General features: G+C 31.8%; 1 protein-coding gene across 1 annotated transcript in view; it reads left to right on the forward strand.

Moving 5' to 3' along the window:
• The first annotated feature begins 4,071 nt into the window (after window positions 1-4,071).
• LOC118190224 (venom protease-like) overlaps window positions 4,072-19,137 on the forward strand; it is a 33,975-nt gene continuing 18,909 nt past the window's right edge. The window contains exons 1-5 of the mRNA XM_035360900.2: window positions 4,072-4,226; window positions 7,383-7,700; window positions 8,843-8,928; window positions 10,464-10,573; window positions 16,699-16,943. Of these exons, the coding sequence (XP_035216791.1) occupies window positions 4,169-4,226; window positions 7,383-7,700; window positions 8,843-8,928; window positions 10,464-10,573; window positions 16,699-16,943 (817 nt within the window). The 5' untranslated portion in view covers window positions 4,072-4,168. The remainder of the gene's footprint in view (window positions 4,227-7,382; window positions 7,701-8,842; window positions 8,929-10,463; window positions 10,574-16,698; window positions 16,944-19,137) is intronic.

The following is a 19,137-nucleotide window of genomic DNA, read 5'->3' on the forward strand; positions in this document are numbered from 1 at the left end:
TTGCATGCTGTTAGCAGGAAAAATAATTTATTTCGAAAGGTTTACTGAAACACACAACAATGAATCGGGAGATGGGCTAGGTCAGCTCGCAGGAAAACATTCCATTAAAGAAGAATTACGTCAGCAAGGTCAATAAAAGTCACAGTAGGGGAGATTGAGAAATTGTGGTTACATTAAATGTTTGCTGTGATGTGCATGTGACATCCGTCTTACATTCACATCTACATAACAATGTGACATCTCTGTGACATTGTATCATGGTCACAAATGTAATGCTACGAAAATGAAGCATTGGGACATCACTGTATAAGTGTGACGGTGACGTCGCTTTGACATTGCAAACGTGTCGCACTGTAACAATCTCAGTGTCACAATGACGTTGTAGGAATGGCTTAATGTCTGTTTTGGGGACGTCACATTGTGACTTTAAGTAACTCACACCGTGATACTCATGCGCAATCGAGCTGCGACTTTGTTGTGAAATTACACGCAGAGATGTTGTTGTGAAGACACACTGTGACACTGAGATACTTTGATATAATGTCATAGAATGGCATGAATGTCACATATAAAATGGCATGGTCGTAACTGGTTAGAAACTTAAACGCGAACTTTACAACTTTTAGTAGCTCGTATGGTAAACTGAATTAAACTTTAAAACTTAAAGTATGATAAACTTCATAAGTTCTGTATTTTAATCAACAAATACGGTCAGTAAACGCTTATTGTATTTTGATGTGAATGATAGCAGTGATAATTATTGTTTATAATTTTAAAGCGAAATTTGAAAAATATCATTAAAAATACATTAAGAATAGAACAATTATCGTCAAGAAAAATATCAGAGAAGCATGAACTTTTTAGAAGCGCGGGAAGATCAAAGAGGATTTTTCACTATCCAAAATTTCTGCAAATATGGAATTAAAATGGAAAATTTTCTTAACTTGGTTAATTGGAATTATTTTAATATGATCAGAGTTAAAGATGAGAATTCGGAAAATATTTTGTAGAGACATTAGGTTTTTTTTTTTTTTTTTTTTTTTTTTTTTTTTTTTTTTTGAAGCAGAAGACATGAAAAAAGAGCAATGCAATCGCTGTGAATCGAACCTCGGACCTCTCGAAATACACGCCGAGCATGCTGACCATAACACCGCAAAGGCATGCTAAAAAGGGAGGAGAAATATCTTATATACTTCTCCTTTTATACGGTGACTGGGGTTAGGGGAATCAGTCGCCAAATCCTGGTGGTGGGGAATCATCGTTTTTTTAGTTCGGGCGCCACTGTAGAGCCATTAGTTTTTTTTTTTTTTTTTTAAGCAGAAGACATAAAAATGAGCAGTGCCCATGCCGGACCTCTCAAATACGCGAAAAGCGGGCTGACCGTAACTACGAAAGTATGCAGGAAAGGCGGGAGAAATACCTTATAATGTTTTACGGTAAAGACGAAGAAAATGAGGTAACATGAGATACATGCTTTCTTGTTATTCTTCTCGTTTAACATATGTATGAAAACAAAGAAGTGTTCCAGTTACCCAAAATAAGATACCCAAAACTCTAGTTAAGCGGCTTATTTGTTATTTCTACATTATCCGAAATTAATTTCTTTTTTTATATGATTCCAGTTTTCTTAGCTTTGATTTAACTAATACGAAGATATGATAGTTTACAATGCATACTTTTAAAAAATTGTGAATATAATCTAGATGGATCTGCATAACACAGAGCCGCACAGTTTTTGAGCGAGTGAGGCACTTGCTTGTATTAGGGCACAAATACTTCATAAATAAGGATTTGAAAGGTAATAAAAGTGTCTAAGAGAAGCAATTTTGAGATTAGTTTCAGATATGAATGCTTTTCTTTGAATGATCTTTATTTCTCTTTTCTCGACTTATGATAATTCTTCTGCATCTATACTTCCTTGTTTTCTCAATTCTTTCGATTTTTTACAGCTTACCAGAAATCTCAAAATCCAGCTAATAATGCGTACAAATACAGCTAATAATGCGTATTTCTTCATACTGTAAAAAGTAACGATAGCACCAGTTAGTATCTAGACTTTTTTATCTGAGTAGTCAATCAGCTTGTTGAAGATTGAAACAGCAGTTTTCATCCCTAAGAACTTCATCCTCATTACAACAAATTCTGAACAAGGCCATTTCTCAGTAGATAAATATAACAAATCAGTGCCATCCCACCATTTTGACCGTATAATTTTCTTTTTCTCGGAACAGCTTCTGCTTAGAAGATCAGCAGAGTTTAATGTTCCTGGCACATGTCTCCATTTTACCCTTGAAAGTCAGAATCCTGATTTCAGATATTCGATTTTGAACAAAGGTTCCTCATGCTTCTTTTTTAATCCAAGTAAGAACAGTAGTGGAATCCCTCCCAAAATAAACTTCTTCATGTGGAATTTCAAGTACAATTGTACAGGCAAGGCGAGAAGCAATTGTGACTGCTAATAACTTTAGCCTATCGATAGCTGTTTTTTTTCTTTCCAGTTGGGGAAAATAGTTTTCAACTCGAAAAAAGGCTTCTGCCTCATAGGCATACATGCTTGTGTCACAGAAGAAATGTAAAGAATATTTTTCGTTGTCATCATCGATTTTCAAATAGCGAGGAATGCGCACCTTTTCTAAATGAAAATATATCTCATCCACTTCAGAATTTCTGCTTTAGTTTCAGAATCAACCTCTTCCTCCCAATTCAACTTCATCTCCCAAGTTCTCTGCAATAATGATTTCGGGAACAATGCAACAGGACAAGTCACATCAATCGGATCGAAGATTTGATGAGCAGCATAAAGTATAATTTTCTTCGCAACTTTTTCTACACAAAGATCTCTGAAATTAGTCACACTGCGATGCCTAACATATGTTCATCTTTATCCCACTGCATCTCCAATACATTTGCAATGGGACTTGTGCCACTTTGGTTTGGCGCAAGCATTTTTACTTCGACAGTTTTGTCTACAGAAAATGTTATTGCAAAGAAAATAGATGTAGAAAGTGCAGAAAAGATTCTTTAATCTAAAGGCTAGAAAAAAGGGCATTAAGTCGGACAATTTTTCATATTGTGCAAATAGTGGTTGAAAAAAAAAAAAAAAAAAAAAAAAAAAAAAAAAAAAACACTGTTCATTGTATGTTTAAAAACAACTAAGATAATAACTCATTTCTATATATTTTTTAATATAATTTGAACTTTTGATAATTATACTGAAAAAGGGTGACAAAGTTCAACTTCCACAGAGCACCAGCAACCATAATGCCGGCACTGCATATACGTGTCTATTAGCGCTGAAATATGATATGTTTAATGTTTTATAATGACAGTATAAATATATCGGAATTCAATAAAATTCTAAAATCAGTATAAAGCAAACCTATTCCATACGATAATCTAAATTTATGAGTGAATTTTAAACCAAAGTTTTTCTTTAAAAAAATTAATAAAATTTCAGTTTGACTTGAACTGGGAATCCCAGCTTCTTGCAGTTTCCGTTAACGACGGAATATCTAGACACTTTGAGCAAACCGTTTCATACCATGTTGATTCTCCATGACTTTCCTGTGTTTAATTTAAGTATAAATCAGCTTGCTCGGAAAATCCTCCATTAAAGTGCGAAAGATACCTTCCCAGTACAGGAAACCCAAGCGCTTTACAGTCGTAAATTTTAACCTAATCCTCTTTCGACCCAGCTCCAATAATTTTTCGTTAATAAAAGTTTTCATATATACTGCATATAAATTTAAATAATTTTTTATTTTTGAAAATTATTTGTAATATGCAGAGATAATTATGTTCCCACACACGCTCAAATTTGTTTTTAAAAAAGAAAATAATTTTTCCTTCAGAAAGAGTATTTCGAACCTTTCCTAGATATGTCGAAATTGTAAAATTGCGCATTTCATTGCAGGAAAAGTGTGCTTCATTGATCATTATACTAAGCAATGCGTTTTCACTTTTGCATAAATGGAAGTTCTACCTTGGAAAGAGGATGCAACAAAAATTCGCAATCATGAAATTTCCTATAGTATAGGAAATCCGGCGCGACTTGCCTTAGCGTCGCTCAGTTCCTCTTTTCGCATTCAGTGTGGTTTAAAGTCATAAATCTCTTCATTGCTGAATCATTAGTCTTTACAGCAGAACAAAATAAAAATATTAACATAAGATGTTGTTCTCATTATGCTCTTTATTTTTGTTTCTCTTTCAACTGGCCTACTCTCAAAGTAAGCTAACAGTTTTTATTTTAATTATTCATCTTTAAAGAGAATGGGTAATGTTATGCTGCGTTCTTCAAGGCAAGTTTTAAACAATATCCATAGAGGGAAAAAACTTAAATATTTTACAATATAGATTGTATTTTTAGATGTGTATTTTCTTTACTCAAGGGCTTACAAGAAAAATTATGTGAGTAAATAACTTAAACATGCGTAATTTTGCTCAGCAAGAAGATGCGTTTTAAATATCAAACGTAACGCTAATATTTTCACTCATGCTTAATATTTAATGCTATAGATAAAGACTATATATTTTTGCTAAAAAAAGGGCTAATTATTTTCTAAACGGGATTTTGCGTTGAATCACTGTAAAAGACTGTACTCACTTTTCAAAATGTTTCCACCAAATATTATCGCCATATACTATTTTCAAGGAAATTAAATAAAGTAGAATGTGCACGAATGTAGGTATGTTTCTCACATTTTGAAAAAGCAACGTTACCTAGACAAATTTTGAATAATGTAATCCCCCACCCAAACATAGGCACCTGGAAGCCCAAATTTTGAATTTCGAATTTATTTTATTATCTATTTCACATTTTGTAAAACATTAACGAGCTTTTGATTAAGAAAAATGTTTTCTTAGCGAGCAGTGGCAACACTGTACAGGAGGGAAAAAAACATTTTTATCTCCAGTGCCAGAGACTGTCTATCGGAAATTCTAAAGGTGTGCTGTTTTTAAATATTTTATGATATTTTTGTTGAATTGAATTTCATGCGGTTTAAGTGCGAAGAACATGATATAATAAATAAAACACACAAAACGTAAAAGAAAAAAGTCCCTTTGTAAGTAATATAAAATCTGGAAGCTTTCAAATTCTTTTTCATTCTTACTTCAATTTTGCTTTTGTCTTTAAATGATTTTAAGCATAAATTTAACCTAATAATGATTACACATTGTTTCGCGTTTTTACTAACACGAGAAGTTACAATTGACGGTATAAAATAAATATACTGCTGCCTAACAGTTGGTTAAATTTTTAGTAGAATAATAATATGACATTTCAAATTAAATCGACATACTAAAATGTTAAGAACCCTTAGATTCTGCAGTAAAAATAATGGGTTACTTCAACTGTAATTTTTAAATATTTGTTCATTTCCGTGCAAAAATTCTTTTTGCAAACAATTTTCACTGAGTGGGCTCTGTGACATCATGCCATGGTATCCTAAAGAAACGTTGGAAGAAATTAAAAATTAGTTATTTTTCATTTTAAAAATGATAGGTCGTTTATGGATATTATTATAAAAATTTGCCATTTTCTACTGGTTTAAATTTTGTAAAAGTATTCAAAGAAGGAAACTGAATTCTAAATAGGAAAAGAAGCAGATATATGCCAAAGCTTACTTTGCAAGACCAACATTTTTATAGTTGAAAAATTTTTAGGAAATCTGTATTTAATTGCCAGAAAACATTCTGCAGAGTTTAAGGAAACATTTAGTATAGCAGTCAGAATAATTGTTAGATTAGTCGCATGCTGCAGTCAATCAGCTAAAAAAAAATTTCTAAGTTTTCTTACTTAGAAAACTAAACAACTCATGTTTTTATTTACAAAATTAATGATAAATAAAAGTTTATTCCGCTGAAGATCAAGTCATCTTTGCAGATGAGAATAAGTTTAATACATTTTGCTACTTTGACTTACTAATAAGTCATATTCTTATGTAGGGAAAAAAAAATTAACTAAATCTAGAGAATTTGGTATGTAAAGCAAAGCATGGTGACGATGATGTACTGATACATGGTTACATGTCAGCAGCAGGACTATCTAATTAAGGTTTCGTTGATACTGAAATGGATCACGTAAAACATGTGAATATTTTAAAATAGATGTTGAAGGCTTCAGCACAGAACTAGGAATCAACTATAATTTAGCATCATATCGAGACAACGACACTACGGATATCGTTTTAAGCGTGCATTTTTGGTTGTTGTACAGTTGCCAGGAAGCGAAAAAACATTTCCCTGGTCTCCTGATTTAAGTTAAATTAAATATATTTGAAACAAATTAAAGGTAATTTGGAATTCCATTTCCCTTCAAGTGAGTTAGTTGGATTTGAATACAGCACGGTAACGAAGACTATCTAGCCTAAAGAGGGAGAATGCCTTCGTGGAGGATTTTTAAAGAAAACATTACATATGGGGAAAACAGTAAGTTGTTCCCTAGATTCGAATTCGGGTTGAACTACTAGTATTTGGCGGTTTTAATCTCTTGGCCACGGTGGGGGTCCAAATTAGAAAACATAGCGTTTCATGAAAAATCAGCTTTAAAAAATGAAGCTACAAGAGTAAAATAACTTTAGTTCAGAAATTACAAAAACATTAACTCACTCAATGCCATCTATGCTTTACTCTTGACAGAGAGTTGCTTTCGAAAACTATTTCAATAAAAACGGCTTCGTTTTGCGTTACACGTGGTACAAACTACAAAAACATCCACGAAGCTATCCTGTTTCTATAAATGTAAAACTATCATAATTCAGAGATGAACAAGTTTATTGCATAAAGAAGTCAACTGATGTTGTTGATAAATAGGCTACTATATTTCGTCGTAAGTTTATTTCAGAACTATCATTTATAATATATGAAATTCTTCTTACCTCATCCAAGCAAGAGCCCATGGAGTGCTTTGAAGAAAAAGATAAGAAGACGGAGGCATAGAGCAAAATATATGAAAACAATACTTCAAGAAATGCGGTTAAATATTCCTCAAGACATTTAACGTGTATCTAACTTATGCTTAGAAATATTACCGGATGAATGCTGCAAAGAAAGGCTTACCGAGAGCAGATTATATGCAAATTTATTATCCTCAGATCTTGGTAAGAATAAATTTTTCATACATCGAGGTGCTTGCTATGGTGCTTGTATTAATTTCTCTTTCGCAACATGGTTCAATGGAAATATTTTACTCATTAAATAAATTTTCTTACTAACGTAAAACAGCCGATGTTTTAGCACTCATAACAAACACGTTTAGACTATTTGCTTATTTATAAGAATGGAAAATTTAATTATAGTAAACCTTGCCCTAAACCTGGGTACAGTGTAGTTTCACATAATTTTGTTTTATATAATATATTTCATTTCTTTTTCTAATATAGGAATTCGATTTCCCGGTGAAGTACGACGATCTGATGAACCTAGCTCTGACCTTTGTGGTTCAAACAGTCAGTGTCGGACTTTGGCTGCTTGCCCTGCTCTTAGAGCATCTTCAAATTGGAGGCAAGATGTGCAAACTTGCGGTTTCACAAGGGGAGAAAGGAGAAGGCGTATGGTCTGCTGTCCAAATCAAAGACCACTGAGACGTACAAATAGACGCCAACGCCCATCGACGCCACAAGAGGTACCACGACGTCCATTATCAGCACCACCAGACCCGATCCCAAATACAATAAGAACTGGCCCAGTATCAAACTCAAGTAAGTTTGATGAAATTTTTTTCATATTCGATTTGTTTCTAAAATAAAGGTATGGGTAATACCAGCACAGTCGTAAGTTTTATTTTTTTCTTAAATGCGTTTTCTTCTTATGCACTCATTTGAATGATTTCTTTATTCACTGATTCATTTAAACCTCTAAAATTTTGGAGGTGGATCGAAAGTTGTGCCTAAAGTAAATTTAGTTATTCTTTTCAATTTGAGTAAGGTTTATACCAGCGAGTTAAAAAAGAATATCAGCTAATAAAGCTACTGATTTAATGCATGTTCGTTCTCCTTCTGTGACATCTAAATTCAAGTTCATATATCAAGACAAATAAATAAATACTTGATTAAAATTTATTATATACAAAATTAGTCTTAAATCTTTTCACTTATTAAACAAACGTTATGATACTAAAATAAGCCAAATTTATAGGTAAGTTATGAATATGTCGTTTCTATGCTACGACTTTTATTCTTCCTTAAAATTAAAAAGTCAATATTCCAATGCATTTCTCGCATGAAATTCAGAAGTTTTTATTTTTAATCAAGTAAGACCAAGAATATTATGATAACTGAAAAACTATTTTTCTTGTTTATTGTTTTTAGCTAAAACTGTTGAATTTAAAATCTTTTTCACATATTTTATTTTACATCTTTTTTTAGGGCTCCTAGAATAATAAACAAAGAAATCTCAGTGCCCCTGAAAGTAGAAAAACTTCTTTTAAATTAGCCCTGTGACAAAATTAATCAGCACTGAGGCAAACTAGGTGATGTCACCTTACTTTCGGGATCTTCAGATCTATCCAATGATATAAAATTACATTCAATTCATTTTCTGTTCGATTTAAAAATCCTTTCTAATCTTCACTTAAAATCGTGGGGTGTTTTACAAAAGTTCGGAAATGCACATACGCACGAGTTTTTACATCATATAAAATAACAAAGCCTTTGTGATTTAAGTATCAGGACATCATATGTTTTACATAGTAAATTATTTCATATTCATTTGTATATTAAATTACTTAAAATTTTTTTCTTAGAACTTTCAGTTGCTTGAAAAAAAGTATTTGCTTAAAAGTAAATGAATACATAATTTCCTTAATGTCTCCTAGATTTTGAAATGTGCTATTATTTCTTAGATTGTGGAATATCTCCAACAGCCCGCCTCTATTCGCCCTATGTTATGGGTGGAGAATTTGCTAATCAAGGCGACTGGCCATGGATGGTAATATACGGATTTTTTTCTTTTTTATTATAGGGGGAAATGTTTGCAATTACTTGCTGATGAAGACCTCCTTAAATAATTAGATGAGATGGAAAACGAAATTTGAAACTTTAAAAAGAACAAGCTTTCGCGCAAAGATAAAATGCTACAAATAGTTCAAGGAAAATAGAGATATAAGATAATTAAATATCGCAAATTATAAATTTGCTTAACGAGTAAAGACAAAAATCACTGAACAAAAACTAAGTAATAAATCAGATCAGTCTACAAAAGACCGAATCTTAACTCCAAACAATTCATGGCTCTTCCCAGTTTCCTATTTATATCATTAGTAAGCATTAGTATAATTAAATATTCTCTGGTTTTAAAAATTAAAAAAAGGTCTGGCGGTGCTCTGCCTAAGAGAAGGGAGGCAAGCAGGCAAGCACTACCAGATCTTTCTAGAAAATGTTTTCTTTAAAATCTCGAAACATGTTTCCTGGAAATTTCATGATTGCTGCCAAATTGGTGAAATTTGTATCCCGAGGCCTGGTAGGTGGTTTTAACCTATCTCTCGCGCTAACTTTAAACTATTTTTAATACTAAGAAAAAGCAAAGGAATAATTTATAGCTAACTTATGAGAAAGGTTTTCTAATTTCTCTGAGAGAAAGGGAACTTAAGAAATCTAAAATAATGTATTATGTTATAGTAAAAGGTTCCTAAATTTCCTTTTAAGATTTTTTTATTTCAAACCAGAATTAATGAAAATTCTTCAAATTAATGAAACTATAAAATTTTAATTTTCAGTTTGCACAAGTACCAAAAATCAATAATAAGGCTTAAAGCATATCTTTCGAAAAGTAAAATGCGCTTTCACTCCTCTTGTGGTTTAAGCATAATAGTTTATTTTGGCCAAATTGAATCTATTCTCATGTGATCATAATGACTACATTTCACGATACAGTAAATCACCGTTCATGATCGAAGCACTATACCCAGGACATCCTAATCCAGGAGAAAGAGGATTACTGCTTAGAATGCATGGCTTGTAATATATACATGAACTTGTAATATCTATATGAATTACTTGTAATATCTATATGAGCTTGTAATATCTAAATGAATTACTTGTAATATCTATATGAACTTGTAATATCTGTATGAATTACTTGTAATATCTATATGAACTTTCGATATCTTATATCTGTTTGCGGTGGATATTGAACCAGTACAATCAGCAGCAATAAATGGTCTATTAAAGAGTTGTACGGACTGATTTAGCCTTTCAGAATAAATTAACTAACCTGAAACGTCGGGTGTAATCTTATGCATTTTTATTACATATCGATTTTATTGTATCTTCAGCAAATGCATAATATCTTGAACTTAAAATCTTATAAATTTCTCTGCCATTCCAGTCCATAAAAAACACATAAAAATGAATCAGTCAATTTATTATTAAAATATCTTTGTTTATAAATAAAGAAATTATAACAATTACTGTTTTAATTAGAGTAATACATTTCTCAGGATTAAATATTTTACTCGTTTTCAGGTTGCTATAACTATGCGAGATAGACAGAACCGTCAATCTCCCTGGTGTACTGGTTTTCTAATTGACAGAACTCATGTCCTATCAGCTGCTCATTGTTTTGACAGAAATCAGTAAGTGTATTCAAAATTATATCTTTGAACTTTAATTTTCTAAAGATCGAAGTGAGTTTTAGATAAAAATGTTGACAATGTGAAGTATGTTTGTAGAGATATTACATTTTTAGAAGTTGTACAACAAGATAACTCACCTATATGCTTGCTGGGATTTGAGCCACTGATTTTCCAGTTACTAGCTGGATGTGCTAATCAGCATGAAAGCACGTTTGGGAAAATGCCATAATTTCTTATATTCTCCCTCACTTTAAAACCAATTAGGAAAAGGCATGAGATCTAGCAGACTAAATGTACATCGCAACGAGTTGCTGTGCACGATATTTTTAATTTGGGCCGCACTCTAGAGACACTAGTGAGAGAGAAACGTGAAAAATTAAATTCACCCTCACCAGGATTCGATCAGCGATCTTTAAGATATTAACTGAACGTGTTACCATAACATTATGAGAAAATTATTCGATACTTATTTCATGTTCTCACTTACTTTAATATAACAGTTGGCATAAATATATATTTTCCATATTTCTACAAAAATTTATGTTTAATATACAATTTTGTAAATTTAACTATTTTTCTCAATTTTCCAGTCGTTAAAAATTATTTTTAATTCACAACCGTGTAAAATAATTTACAGTAACGACTGCAAAGGAATGTTGTTTGTTGGAATCATATTCATTGAAAGCCAACAGACTAGCTGTAAGAGGTAGGCATGTAGACAGTTCATTACGCCAAAACTGATGAAATTAGCTGTTTAGGATGCTCAATTTCCTTTTGCCGGCAATTTTTTAAATTAAGAAAAATGTAACAATTAAGATAGCTTTCTTCTCCTAGAATTTTCAATGTTTTACGTCACTTCTTTTATTATATTTATTAGATTATTCTTAATAACTTAATGATAAATTTTGCAATTAATGAATTAGTTTTTGAGAAAAAATAGAAAAGGATATTTATATGTAAAAGCTTTATTTATATGAAAAAATATGATTTCAGTTACTTTTCAATATTTTGCAAACCCCATTTTTTGTTTCTATTAAGTATATAATTTTAAACAAGCAGTAAAAGTATTAAATAATTTCATCCATATCTATTCAAATTTCGCTACTTAAGTAAAGGATTTACCGAAAACGTGCAAACTGAGAAAACGCAATTTAAAGAACGTAAGCTCTTCTAAATGGTCATTAAATCATTTCAAAATTCTTAAATACTTTTCTTACTGAATTTTTATATAAATACTTCTAAAACGAAATATATTATTCATCGATTGGTGAATATAAATATAAATTACAAGCTTTTATTTGAAAAATTTTATATGACCGAAAATATTACAAGAAAAATAATAAAAGGCAAGTAGAATGGTTCTTTACTTGTTTTTATTTTTTAAAACATATTCAAAACAATTTTAATAGATGAATTAATTATACTAAATTTTCAAAGATATTTAGAATCAATACTAATAATATTAATTTGTCGTTTTATTGGTTTTTTTAAAAAGTAAAATTTGAAAAGACATAAAACTTTTTATTTAAATCTGCCCAGCAGCATACGTGATTTCTTCTCTTCTTTTATCCATTTGCTCTTCTATAAAAATTTCATTTTTAATTAATTCAGGGGTATTTTGCTGAAATTTTGAAATTTTAATTTTTTAAATATTAAATCTTAATATATCATATTAAATTTACATTTTGAATTTTTTTAAAAATTGTGTTGAAATTGTATTGAAAATTGTGCTGGAGTGTTTGTTTCAGAACAATTTTCAATAACGCTAACTGAGGAACATGATTACTTTCAATTTAGGTGATGCCACGTCTTTCTGTTTATGTCTATCACAAATAATTTCTGTTTCTTAAGAAGTACAACAAAATTGATTAGCAGTTCACACAGAAATATTTTCTAAGCTGGAACTTCATTTAGTATATAAACTGCATTTAGTATATAAATAATACTTTTTGAACTACATTTAGTATGTAAAATTAGTCAGTTTATCTATATATAAACTGACTAATTGCATAATTTGGAACTCTAAACAGAGTCCGCTGATAGATGTAGTCACATTTAGTTAAGATCCTCTTCTTCTACACCGATTTTTAATAAATAACTGAATTAAGAAGTTAAAAAAATAAACATTAAGTAGGGTGTGGCTTTTAAAGGGCTGTCAAAAAACTGTTAAAAGTCTTTTTATACCATTTTCTTCTCAGTGTAGTAAGGGCATTAAGATAGATTTTTAGAAAAAAGTTGGAATATCGGTAAATTCATTAATTTTGTGGCACCAAGTCCCAAGTTTAACTATAAAAAGAGCACAATTTAATTATATGAAAACTTATAAACAGATATTTTCTAAATATGTCTACCAACAGCGAAGTTACATGACGATCTACAATAAAATAGCTGAAACATAGCATTTCGTAATGTGATGTTAGTCGGGGCCGACACTCAGTGCAAACGGTGCGCTCGCACCGGGCGGCAGAATTTAGGGCCTGCAAACGTTTTAGAATTTAAGGAAGTAATGTGCACCAAAATTTAAGAAGAGCAGAACTTTTGGAATTTAGAGAAAGTACTCAGTAGCAGAATTTAAGTGTGACAGAATTTTTAGAATTTAGTGAGATAACATACATTGCTCTTGAGCAGCAAAATACTTAGCCCCAGTCCTATCAATATCAATACACGACGCTCGGCGGGTGTAATTATGCCAATCGCAATAACCTTTATGTAAGTTAGGTTTTAGTTTGCCGTACTGACTATCAAAGAAAATGAAAATGCATAGTGCTGCGTCGCCATAACGACTGCCCGCACTTATGTCAGTTGCTCTTTTTCAGAATCTTTATGCCGGGGTACTTTTTCGAAATTTTGTCCCCCGCCGAACAGTGGTCGACTTCCACAAAGATGTCAGCATCTTTATGATGGAGCATTGTTCAAAGACATCTGAGATGCGTTTTTCAAATTACAGTCTTTGTTTTATTAGTTAAAGAAAGAATGAATGCAAATATTTATTCAAATATTTAAAACAGAATGCAAATAAAAATAGTTAAGCTAAGCATTATGAAGCTGTTAAAAACAGATAACTGAGATTGTCTTCGTTGTTCATGAACGTGGAATAGAATATTAGAAAAATTCAAACAATTTTTTACCATTTACATAAAAAGTGGCGTTAGAAACTTCTTTTATTAATTATAATAATGCAGCAAATATTCAGAAAAATTATTAGTTAAATATGTTATGAATTAAATGTATTTTGATTTATATTAATTAAGTACCTTATAAAATAAAAGATATAAATTACTAAGGAGTGCGTCTATTGCTTTTAAATCGTTTAGTTTGTCAGGCAACTACAGATCGGTTAATTTTGAAGAATAAATTTTAGGTTTTATATTTTGCTAAATGGTAGCACTCTGAAAACTGACTATGTGTGACACACGTGGAAGATAAATTAAGGACCTTATATTCTGAACCTAGTTAACAATCTCTAAGGCAAATGATTATGTGTGTATACATGGGGGGATGTAAAGTTATAACCTTTAAGGTTGGCTAACTACCTAAATAATTATTTCTGCTCCACTCACCCTTATACGACCTCAGTGAGTCGATGAACTATCATCTTTGCTTGCTTTCGACTGTGGACACAGTACGTCAGGGTCCACCCCTCATTCAACTGGGCTGTGGGCACAGTACAAAATGTAAAATTTAACTCAAACTTTATTTCCTCCCATTTAGTGAGCAAAACTCAAAGATAATGCAACACAAATTAAAGTCTTGACAATAGAGCTTGCTGGAACTTTCACAGTACTTTGATCTTTATAGTGGGGGTCGGAATTAACTTAAAGGTACTAGTAAATCTAAACGAAGTTACAATAGTAACGCGGTCGTTCAGACAAAGCTCAACTAATCTGCTACACTTACCAGCTGTGCCGATGTCAAGCGTTCGCTTCTGTCCTGATCAGAGTATTTTTCTAGTACGCAAGTTTCTACTACGATGCCGGTTACGATTCTTCTTCTCATTTTAATCCTACGTTATTCGCCATAAAGTTTTGATAACTCTCTGTGAGCATGGACGTAACGAACGAACGTGACGAATGGACATTTATGGAAGCATGAATATGTTAAAAAGAGGCGTAATGGAAAGAACTAATGTAAGCTTAATTGGAATCAACTTCACAAAGTACTAGTCGAAAAATGTTGGAAACACTTTGTTAAGGACAATTATACATCAAAATTTGATAATCAGAAAAAGCAATTACAGCAAATAAGATTATGATATCCCACCATGCATCCCGAAGAAATATAGCATTCATGTATTTTGATTTAAAAAAAAAAATCGGTCTAAGGAAGGTACCGTAGATAAAAAAAACTTAGGAACTAATTTTTAAGCATAATTACACAGATGACAGGAAAATTAATAAAAATGTTCTGGATTATGCTTGGTTATATTAGCTAGGATCATTAGAACATTTCTAACTGTAAGCGTTTAAACAAAAATACTACAAAATGTGAAAATATAAGCTACAAAAAAGACATTATTAAATCTCTTGTATAAAATTTCTTTACCATGGTTCCATTTAATCTAGATGTATAAAACTTTACTAGAGATTTTTTTCAGCTTTCAATCAAGCCAGTTTTAAGTAACTTAATTGCCGTTAAATTCTAATTTGTAACAAGTCCAGCATTCTCTAATAACTTTTACTCACTACTCTAATACTTACTTAATTCAGTATAGTATAAGGTATTTCTTCCGCCTTCTTAGTGAGCCTTCGTGGTGTAATGGTCTGTACGCTCAGCGCGTAATTGAGAGGTCCGGGGTTCGATTCCTGGCGAAGGCATTGCATATTTTTCATTTTGCCTGCTTCCAAAAAATACCTAATGTCTCTACAACTACTCTAATAATGTTTACTCAGATAATGTAAAACTATAAGGAATGTTCATTATTCGTGCATGTTATCGTTGTGTAAGCGGTTTACACAACCAGATAGCAAACTGAAGCATCAATCTCGGATAGCACAGTGATTTTTTATGTTTCCTGGTCTCTAAAAAGTCCAAATTAAAATATTGTTCGTGCGTATAGTTTGGTAATAGATTGCACGCACACAAAACTGATGACAGCTTGATAAAATGTATTTTCACAAAAGAAACTCTTTATAGTTCTGCAACTTTCCACAGATCTTCTGAGTGTGACAGACCACAAGAAGTAGTTACTTTAAACTGCTAAGAAAGTTAAACACATCGTAATGCAAAGCGCTCTTAAAGAGCGAAGCTCGCACGGAGATCTTCCAATACTCCGAAGTCTACTGAAAACTGATGCTCTCTCCTGTCTTATGTAATTTTTTCGCGGCCGCCAAGAAATCTCTACTTCTAGTACTATTTCTTGAAATTACTTGAAGGCATATGATTAGTTGAAGTTACATGTTATGACCGGATACGGTTAAAGTTACATTTATTGATCAGTTACAGTATCAATAAATGTTTTGCAGAAGCAAGATCAAAATGTCGACAAATGGTAGCCATGTCTGACGTCTTTTGGCGATTTCTCACCAAATTTGGCGACTCTAAAAAAAATTAATCTCAAAAACAATCACCAACTTGGCGATATCGCGCCAATTTATCGAGACAGACATTTACCTCAACGTCACATAGGACGTTGACACTTATCTTAACGTCACATGTTTACCTCAATAATGACGTATAGACATTTACTTCAACGTCACATTACCTCAACGCCTTTGCATTTTTATTTTTCTTTGCCTTTCAAAGCTTTGTTCCTTCTAGAGTGCGTTCATGACACATAATATAAAATTTGTAACAATATGATGAATGATAATTCGTCACTACCTGAATTTGTTCGGCTGGATCTCGTGCTTCTCCCCAGTAACATATTAAGTGGAGATGGAGAATATAAGCGTTATAGCATTCCCCTATGCCGTATGCGCTTTTGAGACGTAACTGGTTAGCACGTTCAGCTAGAAACTAGAGCATTGGTGATACGAAGTTCACCTTTGATATTTTACATTACCAGATCCTAAAAAGTCTAACGATCTCTAAAACACTTACTTAAGATCGATAATATCTAATATAGAACGAATAAATAAGAGGATTTATTTTTATTATAATTACTTAATAAACTTTGTGTCACTCAGGCCAAACCTATATTCGACAAGAATTGGCCATGTGAATATCACTGAAGGTGAAACATACGATGTCGATAGAATACTTGTTCACGAGGGATATAGGCCCGGATTCTATTATGACGATATTGCCCTGCTGACACTGTCTAGAGCGGTAGACCTACCAAACGTCACCCAAATTTGCCTACCTGATACAAATATGAGAGATTTAGGAGGATTTGGAACTACTGTCGCTGGTTGGGGAGCGGAAAGATCAGGTAAAGAAAATTATGATTCATATTTTTTCATTAACTAAAAAGAAAAGTTCTCGTTTATTGAGGATTATGCTTTTATTCTGGAATATTTTACTTGATCTCTTAGAATGAAGGCTTAAAATGCCAATAAAGACAATAATAATATGTAAATTTAAAATTTTAAAAAAGTTTAATTTGATGTAAAAGTGGCATAAATGCTTATTGTTTAATTCATGCCACCTTTTTTAATTCAATATTATTATTTTTCACAATTTGGTTATGAACTTCAGTTGTTAAATTTTCGTGTGATTTAATTAATGAACAAAACAAAGAGTTTAATTACGTTACCTTAACTTAATTACATCGGACACTCAGATTCCACATTTTTGTGCTGTTTAGCCGGAAAAATTAACTATAGCATCTAAGATTCCTTAGTTTCAGATTTTTTAATGTTCCAATTTATATGTATACAGGAATCAAATTTAGTACCATTAAATAAATGTTATTCTTCTATGTAGTGAAAGTTTTCAGGTATGTTCGAAATTACTAAAATCAGAAAACTTAGGCACTTTCTAAAATCAACGAAGATAATAATTCTATAGAAATAAGATTAATAAAATAGGTAATAGAAATACTATAAAAACAGCAAAAGATAATTATTATGAGAAAAATTCCTTAAACAAATTTTAATGAGACTATTAGCTTTGCTTACTCGCAACTAATTGGTCCATATTTTCAGGAACTAACGACAACAGTAACTCGCGCACCTTTCCAATCGCACATTATTTAACCCGAAACGGTAGCCGCTTTTAATTATTTTCATTGCGGAAAATAATTACTGAAAGTAATAAGCACTTCCAAAAGGCGTCATGAGTTGCCTTGCATTCTTGACTAATAATGGAAACATTTCGAAAATTATGTATTTTTGATAAAACTTTTCTATGTTCACATTCTGAAATTTATTCTCAAATCAGTGTTGTTTTGTAAATCAATCTTTTCCGTTTGTAACTCAGCTGAAACTGTTTCCTCGTCTATATTTAATGACAATGAAAAAGTACCAAAACTAAGAACGATTTTTTGCCATCTAAATATTTTAAATCGCGATTCAAATTCGGTTATTAATTCTTAAATACCAAAACTAAGAACGATATTTTGACATCTTAATATTGTAAATCGAGATTCAAATTCGGCTATTAATTATTGTATTTGCCTTACGTATTTTCGTGTTTCTGAAGGAATTTCTTTCCTCAAGTATGGAAAATGTTACGCATTTGACAACAGGTGTTTGTTCCATATTTTGAGTTTACTTTAGAAAGCTTTTCTTTTATCAAACATGTTATGTATAAACTGGCTTTTTTTTTCCACATTAAATCATTCAGATGCTGAGTTAAATCGATGAGGAAGGCAAAATCACACATCCATTCTTTATTGTTGAATTAGGAAAATGGACATTCTTTCTTTTCGACAAACAACTGAATTTCACTTTTCAAGTTACATCTAATTTTAGCATAGCAACTTTATTCAGCCAACGCACTTTTGTGTTATAAACTGCATTATATATACATTTCCTAAATCTTTTAAAAATTCTTTAAATTGGCGGTGATTTAATGCTCGAGATTCGAGAAAATTAAAACGTTTTATTGGAGGATCGGGGATATTTGGCATATTTACATTTGGCCTTTACGCATGCCTTCTTGGAGTAACTGGAAGCACGCTCGATACTCGGAGGTCTGGAGTTCGAATTTTGGGGAGGACATTGAGGATGTTTTCAGTTTCTTAACATCGAAAAATTCTAATGACTCTACAGTGCTGCTGATGAACTAACGATTAAGAAATACGTTTCTTCCCACAAAGTTTTAATAATATTAAATAGCATTCCCGATACTTCTAGATTCATGCTTGCTATTGCTATATCAGTTGATATGCCGACAATCTTTCCCTGTGGAAATGATAAGTTCCCAGGTCTCTACCTGTTGTAGTTCTTGTCACTGGTATCAATGAACTCAGTTCTTCAATTATGATGAAAACTGGAATATATTCTTATGACAAATATTGCTAGTTATGATGCGACACTGATGCTAGAGCTCTCATCAAGTACAAAGGAACATCACTCAAATTTTTAAATGCGTTTACATAATGTTGCAGTAACGTTTTCAGAGAAGTATTTAATTCTTCTTGCAGATGTAAATTTTGACAAACTAATTTTAGAAATAAAATC

This window comes from Stegodyphus dumicola, chromosome 8, assembly GCF_044657685.1.
Source record: "Stegodyphus dumicola isolate Sdum_Otavi_A_Nest chromosome 8, ASM4465768v1".
Taxonomy (NCBI): domain Eukaryota; kingdom Metazoa; phylum Arthropoda; class Arachnida; order Araneae; family Eresidae; genus Stegodyphus; species Stegodyphus dumicola.